Source organism: Octodon degus, unplaced genomic scaffold (genome assembly GCF_000260255.1).
Source record: "Octodon degus isolate 3935 unplaced genomic scaffold, OctDeg1.0 scaffold00076, whole genome shotgun sequence".
Taxonomy (NCBI): Eukaryota; Metazoa; Chordata; class Mammalia; order Rodentia; family Octodontidae; genus Octodon; species Octodon degus.
This window is the reverse complement of record NW_004524652.1, coordinates 801,368-818,436: the sequence shown is the minus strand read 5'-3', so window position 1 is coordinate 818,436 and position 17,069 is coordinate 801,368. Positions and strand designations below refer to the sequence as shown.

The following is a 17,069-nucleotide window of genomic DNA, read 5'->3' as shown; positions in this document are numbered from 1 at the left end:
GTGTGTGTGTGTGATACCGGGGATTGAACTCAGGGCCTTGCCTTACCAGGCAGGCACTTATTCTTCTGAGCTGTCTCCCTGACCCCCTCAGCTGTGTTAAGAGAGATGTGAAGCCCAAGTGCCCAGGCCTTGCCTGCGTGCCAGACCCTGGGCATAGGTCAGGAGGTGGGCCTGCTCTCCATGGGGAGGGGCGTCTGGGACAAGGAAGCATAGAAGCGCGGCTTCATCAGAACTCACGCAGGGATGCGGACAGGCTGAAGAGAGTGGCAGGAGCTAGGCATGGCCCTGCAGGGCCTTTGGCAGACATGAATTTGTGACCTGTTTTAAGGGCATGTTGGTAACGAAGCTAAGAAAATGTATACTATTAATGAAATAAGGAAATAATATAGTTAGGTGGGTGTAGGAGCACAAACCTTTAATCCCAGCACTTTGGGAGACTGAGGCAGGAGGATCATCAGTTTAAGGCCCCCCTGGGCAATTTATCAAGATAGTATCTCAAAAAATAAAATGAGCAGGGAATGTATCCCCGTGTGAAGGCCCTGGATTCAGTCCCCAGTGCCACTAAGAGAAGAAGGGCGAGAGGAAGGACAGACGGGGCTATTACTAAGAAATAAACGTGCAGGCTCGCTTGAGAAAATAATAGAGGTGACTCAGTACCCGTTACTAGGAGGTTCACTAAGTAGCGCGTGCGAGCCGTGAAATAATCGGCTAGCTTTTTATTTTTATTTGTATTTATTTTTTAATTGAGAAATGTGAATGAGACAGTTTCAAAGCTGATTAATAGGACAGTTTCGATAATCTATACATTGTACATTGTTATCTGCTTAGTGGTTATCCATAGCACAAGAAACAGACAGGATGTTCTGTCCAAACACTATTAGTACACCTCTTTCTTCTCATTGAATTAAGTGAAGGTAGCTATAAATTTATCCTATTTTGTATATATAAATACAAAATGATCTTTCCTTCGTATCCCTTTTTTTTTTTTGGCCTGTCAGAGGTGGATATTCTATTGGCATCTAAATACTAAGGTGTTTGAATTCAGCTAAACAATCCAACACTGTCTAGCAGGCTATAATATTAGTGGGTTATCCTTGGAAGTTATTGACTTGAGCCTTTTACAGCTCATCGTATTAATATGGATTTACTTTATATACCTTGTTTTTATACTTTTCTGCTGGATGGTTAAGACCAAGATAAAGCAAGACCTATATACCAAGAAATGTAACTTTTGCATCTGATAAAGTCAGCCAAGTACTCTCAGGATTTATCCTGTAGCCCTGTACCGCACTTTGTACATCCTTTTATCAGTGTCTGACATGAGGATGAGTCACGGCCATTGCTTGACCATTTTGCTCTCTGTGAAAGCCTGAGAGAATGTTTTTTCTCTCCATGTGACTCTCCCCAGGCTCGCTTTACATCATTGATCACATTCCTCTGTGGCTCCATAATCTCCTTGATCAGAAAATTTGGAGCACAACTGAGTTACATGATGTTACAGTACAGGTTCTCCTGTGTCCCGAGTCTTCACTGACCTTGAAAGGCTAGGGCCAGGATGTTGGCTGACCTTGCGGCCCTCGGGTAACTTTGGAAAGTGGGTGTCATAAGCCCAGTGCAGTGGGGCACGCCTGTGTCTCAGCACCGAGGGACAGGGCTGGAGGGTCAGCATCAATCCCAGGCTGGGCTGCACAGTGAAACTCTGTCTCAAACAGGAGTACCCACTTGGAACCCTCCTAGAAGCCCAGGAGCTGTTCTTTCCAGTGACACTCTTAGTCCCCCCCCCCAAAAAAAAAAATAGAAGGATTGATTTAAACAGATGAGAACTAGGTGATAAGATAGTCGCATACCCCTACACAGGCTTTCACAGCAAGCTGCAGATAAGACAGCACCTAGAAGGCTGAATACCACTGTCAGCATCATGCTGGGTGTGGGTGACTGACTGCTGTGCAGATGAAACGCACGTGCCCCATTTCCTTTCCAGTGACGTAACCTAAGGGGAAGGTGCCAGGTGGACACATGGGGTGAGGAGCCCAGTGGGAGGGCCTCCCTCTGTGGCAGTGTCTTGGAGTAGCCTTAAACGAGCCAGGGCACTGGCGCAGGCAGGGCGTGCCTTGGCAGCAGCGGGGAATGAAGCTGCGCTCGCCCCCTGACCAGCATTGAGCATTCAGTGTGGGGCTGTCTCGGTGCAGCGGGAGCAGAGGGCAGGCCAGCCTCCTGATCTCACATTGCCGTGCAGAAGTGGTCATGTTTTCTTCCAGGGTTAGTTCTGCTGACCTTCACAGTGCTCTCACGGTTTGTCACCTTGTCGGAAAGTGTCGGAGGAGATAGATGCCCTCCCATCTCCGGACTCTCCTGTTGTTTCCTCTGTTTAGACCCGGGTTCCTGCTTCACAGCTGCAGGCGCAAGGACAAATGCAGACTCAGACACCCCAGCCGGCCCAGGTGGCCCTGGCCAAGCCTCCAGTGGTGTCTGTCCCCGCTGCTGTGGTCTCTTCACCAGGGGTCACTACCCTGCCCATGAACGTCGCAGGGATCAGTGTGGCAATCGGACAGCCCCAGAAGACAGCAGGTGCCTCTCCCACTGTCCTTTCTGCTGCCAGGCCCTACGCCAGGTGCAGCGCCGTGAGCCCCAGCCTGTCCTTCTCAGTCCCCAGCTCACGGCTGCTGTGCAGCTCAGTGTAAATTTCTGAGCGGTGTCCAAGTTGAAGGTGTGCCCTCCAACCCAGAGCCTTCTGAAGCACTCCGTACCTGCTCACACAGCTTCCCTGAGCCCAGCAGCATCCCATGGTTAGGCCTGGCTTTCACAGTCCTGGGGCAGCGCAGCTCTTGTGCTTGGGAGATGACCCTCTGAGCAGCCCCAGAGGGAGTGGGCCTCCCCACCCAGAGCTTGCTCACTGATGGGGTTGCTCTTGCAGGACAGACCGTCGTAGCCCAGCCTGTGCACGTCCAGCAGCTGCTGAAGCTCAAGCAGCAGGCTGTCCAGCAGCAGAAGGCCATCCAGCCTCAGGTCGCCCAGGGCCAGGCTGCCGTCCAGCAGAAGGTACTGGGATCTCATTCAGCACAGAGTTGGGCTTCTGCAGACGAGGCTTTGAGGGTGCACAAGTAGGGGCTGCACCCTGGAGAGAGGGCCAGGGGTGCCTGAGGGTGCAGGGGCTGCAGCCGATGCAGCATGGACTCTCCTGGCAGGAGCCGCCGGTGGGTGTAGAGAAGCGGGGCAGCCGAGGTGTGTGGCCGAGGGGCACTGCTAGGTGTGCTGTCATCCTGGCTTCTGGTGTGTGGAAGGGAGGGCCAGGCTCAAGGAGGAGCAACTGCCAGTGTTGTCCATGTGAGGGGTGCTCAGCAGGCTGTCCTGCCTCTGGGGCCTCGGTCTGGGGTACTTGCTGCTAGTGTCAGGCCCCATCTCCCTTGTCCTGTGGGTGCTGGTGTCCGAGGTGCTGGCAGTGTGGGCCCTGTGTGTGCTGTGTTCTGGACTGAGGCTGGGATGGGATTCTAACGTACAACAGGGTGCAAGTCACGAGCTGTGCAGGCCCTCGTGCCGACCTCCGAGTGGAATGTGATTCTGAGGGAACTGGGTGCAGAGTGGTGAAAGGGGTCCCAGAGTGGGCTGGCTCCAGTGGACCAGGATCTGGTGGGTGCTGCAGCCTGCTGCACACCCAGCCCTTCTCTGAGTCATACTATACAAAGTCAGGGGCCTAGGTCTGAGTTGGGCTGGTCCTAACAGGCCCTGTTCTGTGGGGACAGCCACACCATGACCTAGAGGAAAAACTTAGTGCCCTGAGCCTCTGAACAGTGCTCAGGTCACCTGGACACAGCCTGTTGTTCTGTGTGTTCTCTGCGGAGCTGGTCAAATCATGCACAGTGAAGGCCCTCCCCAGGGCCCTGCCTAGCCTGGCTAGAGCATGCTCCCCATGGGGGGAGAAGGTCTCGGGGGGCTGGGCTTCAGGCAGAGGCCAGGACAGTGCCAGGACCTTCTGGGGGGAGGGTGATGTGTGGGGACCCCACAGCCAAGGCCCCGTGACTCATGGTGGCTACAGCAGGGGTTGAGTGGGGCCATGGTTGCTACCCCTAACCTAGCCCGCTCTTCCCCAGCTAACTGCGCAGCAGATCGCCGCCCAGGGCCCACAGCAGAAGGTTGCCTATGCTGCCCAGCCTGCCCTTAAGACCCAGTTCCTGACCACACCCATCTCCCAGGCGCAGAAGCTGGCTGGCACACAGCAAGTACAGACACAGATCCAGGTGAGCACGGCCTGCCTGTGTGAGAGGAGGGACGGGGCAGGCCCGCCTGTCTTGTAGTGGCTGGGTGGCAGGCGAGGGTCCCCCAGGACAGTCTCAGGCTCGCACACTGCCTTTGGAGGAATGTGGTCCCTGACTTAGGGTGCATAAATCTGATGGGGAGGCCTGGACACGGATCCCAGCGGGGCTCCTCCTGTACATAGTAAAACGCCCTGTCCCCAGATGACCGAGGAGAGCTTACTCCCACCCTTCCCGGAGCTCCTGCTCTTTGATGTGCCCGTCATCTTGTTCAGTCCCAGGGGCATGGCCTCTCTGCCATGGCTCGCCTTCTCACTGTGGTGTCAGGAGAGGAAGGCTCTGTCCATCGGACTAAAGAACGCCAGTCTGTCCTCTGGTGAGAGCTCTGTTGTGTGGAGAAGGCACACCCAGCGGCACACCCAGTGCCGGGGAGGCTCTGCCTGGCCTGGGAACCTACCAAAACCTGTCTGAAAATAAAACAGGAGGTGTCGAGGGGCTAGCCCTGTGGAGCTGCACTTGGCCAGCATCTGGAGGCTTTCGGTTCAACTCCTAGTGTCTCAGAAGGGAAAATAAAGTCCCTGCCTGAGTGGTCACCCTGCTGTGCTTGGGCTCACCCTCCGGGAGCACACTTGGCGTGTGGAGGGAGAGACCTATGCCTGGGGCATAGCTGCCCTGGCCTCTCTGTCCCCAGTCCCTGGCGCTCTGTGGGGGCTCGAGCTCCTGTTTGTGCCTGTGTCACTCACACCATCTCTGGCTTGGTCAAGCACCTTCTTTCCTCAGCAGTATGTGGCTCTTCCTAGATCTTTGCACTTTGGCATTAAGCTGTCATCGTTTAGTGAGTTTGTAACCGCAGGACAACCACTGTTAGAGTTGTGGAAGTTCATTGAATTTCATTGATTTGGTAGATAGGAGAGTTGACATCCAGTGACACTTTTGTTACTTGTTTTTTAATGTTTTTGATTGTTTTCTAATATGTCATGAATTGAATTAGATTTATTCATACATAGTATTTTCTGAGACTTTTGTAAGTGGGAAACTGGCTGCTGAGCACGCTCTTGCCTGGCTTGTGCTGTGGCGGGGGCTGTTTCTTCTGGAACCTCCCTCATGGCACCCTTGGTGTTTGCCTGCACTCCCACCAGGCGCTGTGGCAGCTATGAGGTCTGCACCAGCTGCTCCAGCACGGGGACCCCACTGAGATGCAAGGGCCTGTGGCCCCAAGGGCCTGCCCGGAACCCAGGCAGCATCCGTAGTGTCCTCACCCCACCAGCCGCTGGTGTGCATGCAATGTTGCCGCCCGGCTGTGCCTGCTCTGCCTTTCCCCACCTCTGAGTGGGGTGTGGTACCCCTCAGCATGGCTGTGCACGCCCTGCTTTTCCTCCCCTGGAGCTTCAGGCTTGTGTGGCGTTGGTGGCATAGACAGCTGCCTTCCGCAGCTTCAGGCTAGCTACCAGCCAGTGTCCTCCATACAAAGCTGCACCCGCCTCTCACTGAGATTTCTCACCGCGTCTGCTCCCTGCTTTGCCATCAGGAGAGCTCTTGTGCACCGCGGGACCCCCGGTGTGTGGGCTTGCCTGTGAGGAGGTGGCCACTCGCCTGTGTGTGAGGCTGTTGCGCTGGGGCGTTGGCTCTGTTGGGCTGCGCCCCGCGTGCTCTGCTCTCCGTCCTCTGGGGCCTCTTGAGCTCTGTGGGTCTCTCTTTGTGCCACTCCGTTGTTGGCTGTGTCTTGGCTGAAAGACCACAGCCTGCAGTGTTCGGAGAGGGTGCCAGGCCCTCCACCTGCACACCTGCCTCGCAGCGCCACTCCTGGTGCGCTCACCCTCAGCAGTTGCCACATGCTGTCAGTTCTTCTCTTCACTGAGGACTTCCTATGTGACCCTGCCTTTCTTCCACTTAGAATATGTCGTTGGGAATTTCCTTGTTTGAAAATGGCTGTTTTTTTGCTCTTGGTCCTAAAAGGTTGTTTTGCTTCTGTAGAACTGTGCACTGACGTTGGTTTTCTTAAGCCATTGGCAGCATCATTGCTGGCTTCTGGTCTTCCATGGTTGTTGTTGGGTGGCGGTTGTGTGTGTGTGGGGGGGGTTACTGTTCTTGTTGTTGAAACAGGGTCTCACCATACAGTTCGGGTTGGCCTTGAGCTCACAGCCTCCCGAGTGGGGGGTGATAGGGACAGTACTTTATGCTACCGACGGGCATCACAAGTGTGCAGGTGCGTGCTTCTTGGGAGCTATTTTCTGCGTCTGGTCTACTCTGCTCTCCAGAGTTGAGGCAGTGGTAGCTACTGCTCTCTGGGTGGTGCCGGACCCTCCGCTCTCCAGCCCTCAGCGCCTGCTTCCCCTGCTCTGTCTCTCCACTGTATCCTGAGTGCTCTCTGCTCCTCTGCGGCCTGGAGAGTTGGCTTTGGACTGGGATGTGTTAGGTTCAGAAGCTCCCCCTTGGCTTGGCCTTGGTCCATGGCTGGACCGTCCAGGCCCCTTGGTAACACACTCGCAGGTCTCACCTGACAGTTCCTCTACTGAGGCCAAGCTGCTTCTGACCTGACGTGTGGCCGTGGGCCTGTGTTTGCAGCAGCCCTTCCTCCTGGCCAGGTGGAAGCTGGCATGCAGAGGGTCTCCTGCTCTTGGGGTGTCTCTAGGTAGTGTCCATGTGTCCCCCCTCCCCCCGTTGCTGATCTCAGGAGGGAGCTGTGCAGGCTCTGTAGTTTTGGGATTCCTTTGGGGTGCTCCTAGGGATAGCAGTGGTGGGTGATGCCTCTGACCATGGGCCACACCAAGAGTAGAGTCTGCTCCAGTGTGGAGGTCTGCAGGGCAAGTGCCCTGGACTGGCTGCTAGAGCCCCTGCTCCTGCACTCAGGTGTGGCTGGGCAGTGCTCTACCTTTTTCAGTACATCAGTGTGCTTAGGATATTGCCTGGGAGCCAGCTAGGGTGGTGCATACTGTAATCCCAGTCCTCGGGGAGGCTGAGGCAGGAGGATCTCAGGTTCAAGCCTAGCCTGGGCAATATAGATCCCATCTCAAAATAATAAGGGTGAGGGATGTAGCTCAGTGTAAAGGCCCTGGATTCAAGCTCCAGAACCACAGGGAAGGGAGCAAAGTACCCTTGGTGTCACACTTAGGCCTCCACGTTCCCAGTGCGTGCAGGTCAGCACCCTGGTCCCTCTGCGGTCCTGCAGTAGCCTGGTAGCAGGCCCTGTTGTGGTATCCCATGGGTTATGGGGGCTCAGTCAAGGGCATGGCCTGGCTCACCGTCTCTTTTAAGTTTTAAACTAGTAGAAACTTTTTGATTAATAACAAGAACTTTTATTTGGAGTTTTGTGGTTGAATTCTTCGTCTTCCCAGAACTCTCCTGGGTGAGGCTTATTTTCCTCCTTGTTCTGAGTGAGGAGGTGGAGTGTGGCTGGGGGCCCACATGGGCTCACATGGGAGCCTGGCTGGTCGTCAGGCAGCATCCCAGACGGCACTGGCCAGACACAGCGGGTCCTGGTCCTCCTGGACAGGACAACAGGACCTGGGTGCAGGGACATGTCTGCAGAAGGTGAATAGGAAGATCTTAGTCATCACTTTGAGAAAAATCTAGAACTACTTCCACAGTAGAAAAAGCTCTATGAATACTTTTACAGTAGTTGTGCGTGTTAGTACGTGGCCAACCTGCCTCCTCCCTGCTTCTGTTCAGCTTGCTGTCTGGCCACTGCGAGGCCCCTCCGCCGCATGGGACCCAAGCACTTGAGAAGTAACTGCGCTTCTCTCCTCCACCAAGTCTGCCAGGTCTTCTCAGGTTGGGCGAGAAGGCAGAGTGAGCTGACACCACCACACACTCCAGATTAGGGAGGTGGCTGTTGTTCACCATCCTGGCACCAGGAAGGCAGCACTTGTCCTGTGGCCAGGAGGGTGCTGCAGAATCTCTCTTCCCTGCCATCCTTTCATGGGGCATGAGAGAGAAAGGTGGGGTGTGAGAAGAACGGGAATGCTCCTGTGGCACATATTCCTTTGAATTCCGTGATTTTATGTTTGGCTTTTTGTCTTACAAAAGGTTGCAAAACTTCCTCAAGTTGTCCAGCAGCAGACACCTGTGGCCAGCATCCAGCAGGTGGCCGCTGCCTCCCAGCAGGTAGGATGTGGTCCCCCATACCTTCCAGCACACTGGAAACTTCCATTAGAACTTGGGGTTTTCATCCTGAGGAACCAGAGTGTGAATGATGAGAGAATTGCTCCTGTCTTGGGATGCTGGAGAGGCGGGTTCAGGGCCGAAAGTGAGAGCAGGGTGTAAACAGAGTCACCTTGCAGCCTGTCCCAGGCTCACCTGTTGGGTGGACAACTCGCACGTGACTCATGAGACAGGTTACTTGTCGCAGGGTCCTGGAGCGCAGACCTGCAGAAAGGCTTCGCCCCGCCCCGCCCCGCCCCGCGGGATGCAGATAGGGCCTTGGAAGCAGGAGTAGCCCCGCCCTGCCAGGCCCTCCCACTCTCCTCCTGTGTGTAGGAGGCTTGTTGAGACAGGGTCTCCCTGTGCATGTTGGGCAGTCCTGGAACTCACTATGTAGCCCAGGCTGGCCTCGGATTTGTGATGATCCTCCTGTCTCAGCCTCCCCAGGGCTGGGATTACAGGCGTGTGCCACCGTGCCCAGCTGTGCTACTATTGTGCAGTGTGACCATGTGGTATGGTGCTTTTTTTTAATTTTGTGTAAGCCATGCTGGAATATGGGTTTCAAGAAACCAAATAGTACTAAACCAGCCCCCACACAGCCTTGCCCTTTCACTGAGGCTAAATAAACAGCAGTACTTCATCCACACTGTGATCTGTTGGAAGACAGAGGCCTCAGCTGGGTATGGTGACGCAAGGTTGCAGGTACCAGGGCAGCCTGGGTTACGTAATGAGAGAAACTTCTCAAAAACAGAAGTCTGGGACTGTGGGTTAGGGCCATGCCTGCCCGTCCTGGTGGTGAGTGCTGTGTCTGCCTCCCGTCAGGCCTCCCCACAGACGGTGACACTCACTCAGGCCACGGCGGCTGGGCAGCAGGTGCAGATGATCCCCGCGGTGACAGCGACTGCACAGGTGGTGCAGCAGAAGCTCATACAACAGCAGGTGGTGACAACGGCCTCTGCCCCACTGCAGACCCCAGGTGGCCCGAGCCCTGCACAGGGGCCGGCCAGCTCTGACAGCCCTGGACAGCAGCCGAAGCTGCAGATGCGGGTTCCTGCTGTGCGCCTGAAGACACCCACCAAGCCTCCGTGCCAGTAGGCAGGAGCCAGGAGTGTCACGGAGGTGGGTGGCAGGAAGTTGTTGCAGCAGGCTGTGGGCACGCCTGTGCCACAGGAAGAGCGCCCCTTCTTGCTGTGCGGCCCATGCAGACGCGCAGTGGGGTGTTGTTGCCACCATTTGCCCGGGTTTTCAGCACACAGTGCTTACCCCAGAAGCCAGGGCACGCACAGCTCCTGCACAGTCCAGTCCTGTCTGCCCCGATCCAGTCTTTCACTCCTGAGCGGAACACAGCCTTATTGGGCTGCCGGGATGGGCTTTGCACTCTGAGGACCCCTGACAAACAAGCTTAGTTCCCACGCCCATCCAAGTACCATGACCAGCACCCAGGACACGTGGGAGGGCAGGGCCCTGATGGGAGTTCATTCCACAGTGAGCTGGGCTTCCATGCAAAGTGTGCTGCTCCTGTTGGGTGTGTGTGTGAGGCCCAGTGCACTCATCTCCACTGGGTTGCAGGTGTCATGGGGCGCGTGCGGCAGGCGGGGTGGCCCAGCAAGAGCCAGGAGCCAGGCCACAGGTGCCTTGCTGCTGCTCGGCCCAGAGGTGGTCTGGTGGGCAGGCACACAGCGGCCAGTGCCGTCCACTGTCACCCACTGCTACACTCACTCAAAGGCCTGCTTCGGGGCTGCAGCCCAGCCTCAGCTCCTGCCTCTGCTTTCACCATGCAAGGTAGCACATGCAGTATTCGCAGCCCTGAGGCTGCTAGTCGTCACAGCAGGCCCTATCCAGCGACACCCCCCTGCAGTGGCCATGGGTGTCAGGTCAGGCAGCTGGCCTCTTCCAGGGTTCTCCTGCCCAGGGCACTGCAAGTGGCCCACTTTGGCACTGTTTCCTCTGTCTCCATCAGCTGCAGACTGTGGGCTGGAGCTCATTTCGCAGCTTTTGATGAGAAATTAGGAAGAAGGCAAAAACAGTATTAAAAGAGGCAGAGGGATCCCCCACAGGAGTGAGCACCTGCCGGGCACTGTCCTCCTGGCATCCTGCTGTCTGCACCACTCTGTGTCCCGCCAGTCATCTGCCTGCACACTGCCGACCTGGAACGCAGGGGGGCGTGTGAGCGTTTCCCAAAAGCGCTTCAGAGAGCAGGCCAGGTTCTGCGAATCTGCAGTGTGGCCATCCCGTTTCCTCACTTGTCTTGTCTCAAGGGTGTCTCCAGCGAGTCCCCACATGGAACCACAGTTGGGTGTTTCTCACCAGCACAGGCTGCTCCACCGCCCCGAGCAGGCCTCAGCACCTCCCGGGACTGCTCCTGCCCGTGCATGCGTCGTGTCCTGCCTCCCCTTTCCCGGGGCGGGCCTAGTCATGGAAGTATCTTGAGCTGTGTGAGTCAGAGTTCGTGCCATGCAGTGTGTCACAGTTGAGACCTGGATGTCATCTGAGGAACAGCGGCCAGTCACTGGTCACTCGTGAGCATGTGCCCTGCAGGTGTGGGGACTGACCGAGCAGGGACTTTTTGCAGCTGCTGTTACTGTTTTTGTTCACTGTTGCAACTGGTAACTGTTGTGTCTCGAAATGTAAGGAAGAAGTCTGAATTTGTAAATATTTTGTAAACACACGCATTTGTACTTGAAGAGTAGATTTTAAAGGGCACTGATGTCCCCCCAGACAAAAGGCATAATAAAGTGACCTTTTTATATACTTTCTGTTAAGTGTTCCATAGAGGACTCAGTTGTGTCTTCCATCTATGTGAGGGAAAGAATGAAGCACGTGAGTGCAGAGGCTGAAGCCGCCTCCCGGCCCCGCCCTGGGCTGAGCAGCGCGAGGGGTTCCCCGGCGGCCACCTGGGCCCTTGCTGCCTCATGCCAGCTTTGCTTCCAGGTGGCGCAGGGCTGCTGCTTTTCTCTGTTGTTTTTTCTTTTCCTTTTCTGTTTTTTGCTTTTGGACTTCTCGTTTTAAAAAACACATAAGGACAAAGCTTCTGAATGCACTTAACGCAAGTGGCACGTCGCTGACAGAGAAGTGGCACTCCCCAGGCGCAGAGGTGTGCTGGGCCTCACCCGGTCCACAGGTGGGGGCGTGGGGTGCTGGCTCTGCTCCGCCTGCCGCCCTCTCCTGAGCCAGTGGTCCTGTCCACAGCTTTCCCACTGCACAGTGTTGCACCCCCCATGATAGCCCTGCGGGGTCCCCACTGGCCTTCACCCGCCCGACCCTCCTGTCTTCAGCTGAGAACAGTGCTGAGGCAGCCACCCTGAGCTGGTGCTGGGGGCAGGCCTCATCAGCAGAGCATCTGGGATGCCCCAGGTTAAAAGCAGAAAGACAGGCACTAGTGACAGATCACCGGTCTAAAGCCACTGAGCAGAGATGTTGCTTCTGGGCCCCTGCCACCACCTCTGGGCCGGAGGCAGATTCCAGGCCACACCAGGGACTGCTGGCCTTGTGCTGTGACCGTGGAGGCCCCACAGCATGGCTTAGCTGGGTGCAGGCTTGGCTTGGGCGCTGTGGGTTTGTCAGCTGTCCTTCCCACCTGTGGGGATCCTGTGACCTTGCCCCATGCTATGTACAAAGCCATGTGTGGAGCTCTGGGAAGGGCACAACTCAGGCTTTCTGAGGGGCTATCTCCAGCCGTGCACACGTCCAGGGCCAGCCAGGCCCAGGCTGCCTGGAAGTCACAGGTTGGAGATGGGTGGTGGTGCAGCACAGGGCACCGAAGCAATGACAGGACAGCGAGAACTTGGCAGTTCTCACGCAGCAAGCAGCTGGGGGCCGGCCGTGCAGGGTGACAGGCCACCGCCTGAGAGCCCTGTGCCCTGCCTGCCCCTAGGTTGGGCTTGAACTCGCTTTGCAACCACCCTGCTCCCTGGACAGCTGCTCCGTTCAGGGTCTGTCAGGATGCTCGGCAGCGTGGAGAGGCAGTGCTTCAGCTGACGAATTCCGTTCCACAGTCGTGGCCTTGAACTGAATCGGATTTCCCAGTCAGCACTGGTCCTGACCACTAAATCCGATTTGGTTTGAGGCCAATTCCGTGTGTGACTAGAGCTGTAGAAGTGGGGCTCATGAACTGAGGCATACTTCTAGTTGAAATATGCTTCTAAAGACCCTTGCTTCGTTGGTGGGGTTTTGAGCCAGGAGGTTCACTATGCAGTTTAGGCTCGCCTCGAACTCACCAGGTAGCCAGCCCAGGCTGGTGTCACATTTGAAGTGGTCCTCCTGCCTCAGCCTCCTGAGGGCTGGGATTACAGGCATGCCCCACAATTACAAATCTTACAGTTACATATCAGTTTGTCCTTGTACTGGTTAAATTTCTCAAAATACTGAAAAAAAAAAAAAATAGGTGTATCTATCCATCCTCCCACTATCCACATATTTTCTGAGACAGTTCTTTTTCTAAGGTAAGACAGGAATTCACTGTGGTCCTCCTGCCTCAGTCTCCTTAGGCTGGAATTCTAGGTGTGCACCCCACAGAAGGCCACCAGCTTCTTTCTAACAGTGTCCTCTGTGGGGAAGCCAGCCAGCCCACCCTCCAGAACCAGCCTTGGTGGCTGGAACTGCAGGATGAAGGACAACCTGGCCTTGCAGGCAAGGAAGCGAGTGGAGCTCAAGCGGGGCAGCTGTCTGAATGGAGGAAGGTAGTAGGACCTTTGAGGTGGTGGGCATGGAAGGGCCTCCCACAAGCTGAAACCAGGCTGGCGGGGCCAGGCGTGTGCCCAGTGTGAGGACAGTGCCACAAGGGCCAGGCTCAAGGGTCGCGCGTGCACAGGCTGGGCACTGCCACTTACCCATCTATTTTCTGTGTCACACAATGAAACTGACTCGGACTATTTTTTAAAATTTAATGCATCACGTAAGCACTTCAATAGCAAGCCTCGTGGACAGCCGAGTGCTCCTCGGTCAGTTCCCGGGTGGGGCAGGCCGGCCTCCCTGGGTTTCCTCCCTAGAGACAACAGGAGGCTGGCCCTGGCCTTGGCCACGCTCAGTCTTCTAGGTCCATGCAGAGGACGCGGGGTTCTCTGCTCTCAAGTGCCCAGCGTGTGCACTTTCCCAAGGAGGTGACTCCTGTGATTGTGAGCGTCCCACTGGTCCCCAGCTTAGGCCACCTTCTGTCTGTACTCCTCCTGGGGAGGGGCAGGTTTGCCAGGCGCTCAGGAAGCATCTCTGCTGCCACCCCCAACCCCCGCCAGGGCTCACCCTGTCTCTAATGCACCCCTGGACCAGCGCCTCACCTTGACTGTCCTTTCCAGCTGGGACAAGGCTTCCTCATAGCGAGGAACTAGCGGCTGCAGGAGCTTGCTAGGGACCTCGTGCCGGGCCAGCTCAGGTGCACCAGCTTCTGCCAGCATCCGGAGGAACCTCCTCTCCTAGAAGGCAGGGAGTGGGACCACACACAGGAAGGGTTCTCATCCATGCCCAGCATCCCCGAGCACAGGCATCCCCTGCACCTCACCTGCACCTTCAGGAGCAGTGTGAAGGCTTGCCCTGTCTTGCCCGCTCGTGCCGTTCTCCCAACCCTGCAACCAAACATGGCCTTGATCTGGGGATCTGACAGGAGGGGGACACCCCCATCCAGAACCCCGAAAGAGGAGGACCACACGCCCCCCACCTAGGAGCTCACAGCCCCAAGTCCTGCAGCCACCCTGCTACAACCCTCACCGGTGCACGTAGGTCCTCAGGTACTGGGGGGCATCATAGTTGATCACCAGTTCCACACCTGGCACATCAATGCCTCGGGCAGTGGCATCTGTACTGATGAGACTGTGGGGACACAGGCGCCCACACCCAAGTCTCCCACACTGGGTCAGAGCTCACTTCCAGCAATCACCCAGCACCCCCTCAGGCAGGCAGGCAGATAAACACACAGTAACCCCACCCACCAGGTACTCACAGCTGGATTTTGCCCTGCTCAAACTGCTTCAAGATCTTCCTCCTGTGGCCAGGCCCGTAGCAGGAGGAGAACTCGGCCACACTCACACCCCCGAATGCTTGCACAAGCAAGAAGAGCCTAGGCAGAGAGAGGGCTGGAGCCAGGCACAGGTGCAGTTGAACCCACCCGCTGCGCACCTGCCAGACTCACCTGTGGGCATTCTCTCTGGAGTTGGTGAAGCACAGGGCCCTGGAGAGGTGCATCCCTAAGACCAGGTGGATGACAGCAAGTGGCTTGGCACTCAGGCTGCAGGGCACATAACGGTGCTGCAGGAGATGGCAGAGGCTGGCCAGGTGCCCGGCCCAGTGACCCCCCCCCCCACTCGGCACACTCACCATGAGCCCTGCAGGGAAGGCATACTTCCCCTCAGGGTCCTTGGCATCTCCTGGGTCCCTGTGTGGCAGCTGCGTGGAGAACAGCCGTGGCTGGTACAGGCCAAGCCTCTGTAGCTTCTCGGGGTTCTGGGTCAGGGTGGCCGAAAACAGCAGCTTCTGGAGAGGCATCTGGGGACAGGAGGTACTAGAAGGAAAGGGAGTATCATCAAGACAGGATCTTCATGCCATCCTGACTGAAAGACAGACAGGGAGCACTTGGCAGAGAGGTGTGGGCTACCTGGCTGCAGTCATAGCCGCTGGCCGCCATCTCTGCAGCAGGGCACAGGGGGCTGCAGGGCCACTGCTGGGGACAGCAGCTGCCATCACCCGGGGCAGCCAGGACTGGTGCATGCTGTCTATCATGCGATCGGCCTCGTCCACAACCTGCAAGGGCAGAGCTTCGTTGGCTGCAGGGACTCCCTAGCCATGCAGCCCTCACTCGGGGCCAGTCCTACCAAGAAGCGCAGTTGCTGGAGGCTGAATCCCTGGGTCTGGTCAATGTGGTCCACCAGGCGGCCAGGCGTGGCCACCACAATGTCAGCCAGGCAGCGGTAGCCGTCTGCTCTGAAAACCAGTGAAACCCAAAGAATGAGCCTTCCAGAGCCCCTGACAGCCATGAGCTGCCCGACTGCCACAAAGCCACCTTCATACAGGGCCACTGGCAGGGCACAGCAGGGTGCTCCCTGAGTCCACCACAACGTAGGACATACGTTTTCTGGACAAGGCTCTCCTGCTCCTTGGCAAGCGGCTTCTGCCCAGTAACCAGAGCGACACGCAGAGGTGTGGCATCAGTGTAGATGTTAAACACCTTGCTCACCTACAAAAAATGTCACCGTCTGAGATTGGTGTCAGCCCAGTCTCGACATCAAGGACTCAGGACGAGCCTGGGTCTTCCACAAGCTGGACACCATACCATCCACAGGGCCACAATGGCTGGGGTACAGACCTCAGCACAAGGCAGTGTACCTGCTGGGCCAACTCCTTGGTGGGCAGCACAATCAGGGCACGGACATGGCAGACCACCCGGTGCAACAATGCCTGTGGGGAGCGAGGGCCGCTGGTGTCTACAGGGCCAGTTCCCTGCCGCTGAGCCATGACTGGCAGGGGACCCTTGCACACACCTGCACCACGGGGATGACGAAGGCCAGTGTCTTTCCGCTGCCCGTTGGAGCAGAAACACAAAGATCACTGGGCTGGTAGCCTCCTCTACCCACTAGAAACCCATCAGCCGCACTCTCCAGGAGAGCAGGAATCACCGCCGCCTGGACTGGACAAGAAAGAGCAAGGGAGGGTCAAGCTCAGACCAGGCCCAGCTGCTCCCCCAGGGACGTCCTGCTCCCAGACAGCACCATGGCTGAGGGTGGGCTGCAGGGGGGCTGAGTGCTCATCCCAGGCTGTCCTGCCTATCTCCTGGGGCACCTGGAAAGTAGGCCGAGATGCCATGTGCCTTCAGCTGCCTCTGCAAGTCCGGGTGCACCTCAGGGATGTCCTCAATGGGAACGAGGTCCTCGGTGACATTCTTCTTGACACAGCTTGGGTTGGCCAACCACACTGGCAGAAAAGGCTGGACCTACTCCAGACAGCAGGAGACAGAAACCAGGAGAGTTACCCAGGGCGGGGAGCAGAGCGGGCCAGAACTAGGGACCCAGGCAGCGGAGGCTGGAGAAGCAGGCCCCGCGAAGACGGCAGAAGGTCTTGCTGCTGCTCCACCTTTCCCCGGCAGAGCCCTCCCTGGAGCACACCCACACTCCCTGCGGTGCCCCCAGGCCCACCTGCTGCGCCACTCCCGGGCCTCCCTGTGTCTGTGCCCGTCCATCACGGCCCTGGTCTACCCGCCAGCCCTATACAGCCCCAAGGCCAAGGTCTTTGACGTGGGCCCGAAGCTCTTTGCCAAGCCTGCTTCAGGGGCTGCCGCGGCCCCAGGTCTCCCTACCCGACGACCTACTCTCAGGAGCTGCCCTGCGGAGACGGCCCGAGGGCCGAGGGCCGGGGGCCGGGGGAGGCCTCCGCCGCCGCTCACCCTCACCTTCGGTGCCCTTCGCCTCGCGAGGCCGCCCAGCACGGGGCCAGGACCCGCGGGCTCGGACGCTGCCTCCGGGAGCCGACCGACCGGGGCCGCCGGGGCCTCGGGGCTGGCGCTGCGCTCCTCGATCGCCTCCTGGCTGCGCCCTGCGCGGCAGAGAAGCCGCCACGGCGTCAGCGTCCCCACCGGCCAGGCAGGAAGACCGCGGCGCGGCCCCGGCTCCCGCTCCGCCCCCGGGCCACCTGCGTCTGCGCCTGCGTCTGCGTCGCCGCCGTCCACTCTCCGTCGCTTTCCCTGCCGCGCGTCCGGGC

At 57.5% G+C, this 17,069-nt stretch overlaps 2 protein-coding genes across 7 annotated transcripts in view; one reads left to right on the top strand and one right to left on the bottom strand.

Annotated features, from left to right (window-relative positions):
- Ep400 (E1A binding protein p400) overlaps window positions 1-11,131 on the top strand; it is a 109,825-nt gene extending 98,694 nt beyond the window's left edge. For 5 of the 6 annotated variants that reach the window (XM_023720643.1, XM_004635847.2, XM_004635846.2 and 2 more), the window contains 5 exons: window positions 2,373-2,568; window positions 2,915-3,039; window positions 4,089-4,235; window positions 8,277-8,354; window positions 9,213-11,131. In XM_023720643.1, the coding sequence (XP_023576411.1) occupies window positions 2,373-2,568; window positions 2,915-3,039; window positions 4,089-4,235; window positions 8,277-8,354; window positions 9,213-9,485 (819 nt within the window). In that variant the 3' untranslated portion in view covers window positions 9,486-11,131. The remainder of the gene's footprint in view (window positions 1-2,372; window positions 2,569-2,914; window positions 3,040-4,088; window positions 4,236-8,276; window positions 8,355-9,212) is intronic. The other variant, XM_023720641.1, reaches the window with a different exon arrangement.
- Window positions 11,132-13,270: 2,139 nt separating this feature from the next.
- Ddx51 (DEAD-box helicase 51) lies at window positions 13,271-17,067 on the bottom strand (the record flags this gene model as incomplete). Its single annotated transcript, XM_023720662.1, has 14 exons — window positions 13,271-13,555; window positions 13,664-13,798; window positions 13,885-13,948; window positions 14,091-14,192; window positions 14,323-14,439; window positions 14,512-14,627; window positions 14,697-14,880; window positions 14,974-15,119; window positions 15,191-15,299; window positions 15,446-15,552; window positions 15,702-15,773; window positions 15,857-16,002; window positions 16,155-16,305; window positions 16,762-17,067. Coding segments are annotated over 14 exons (1,782 nt in total), but the record flags the coding sequence as incomplete, so codon positions are not given.
- Between the last annotated feature and the right edge of the window lie 2 nt (window positions 17,068-17,069).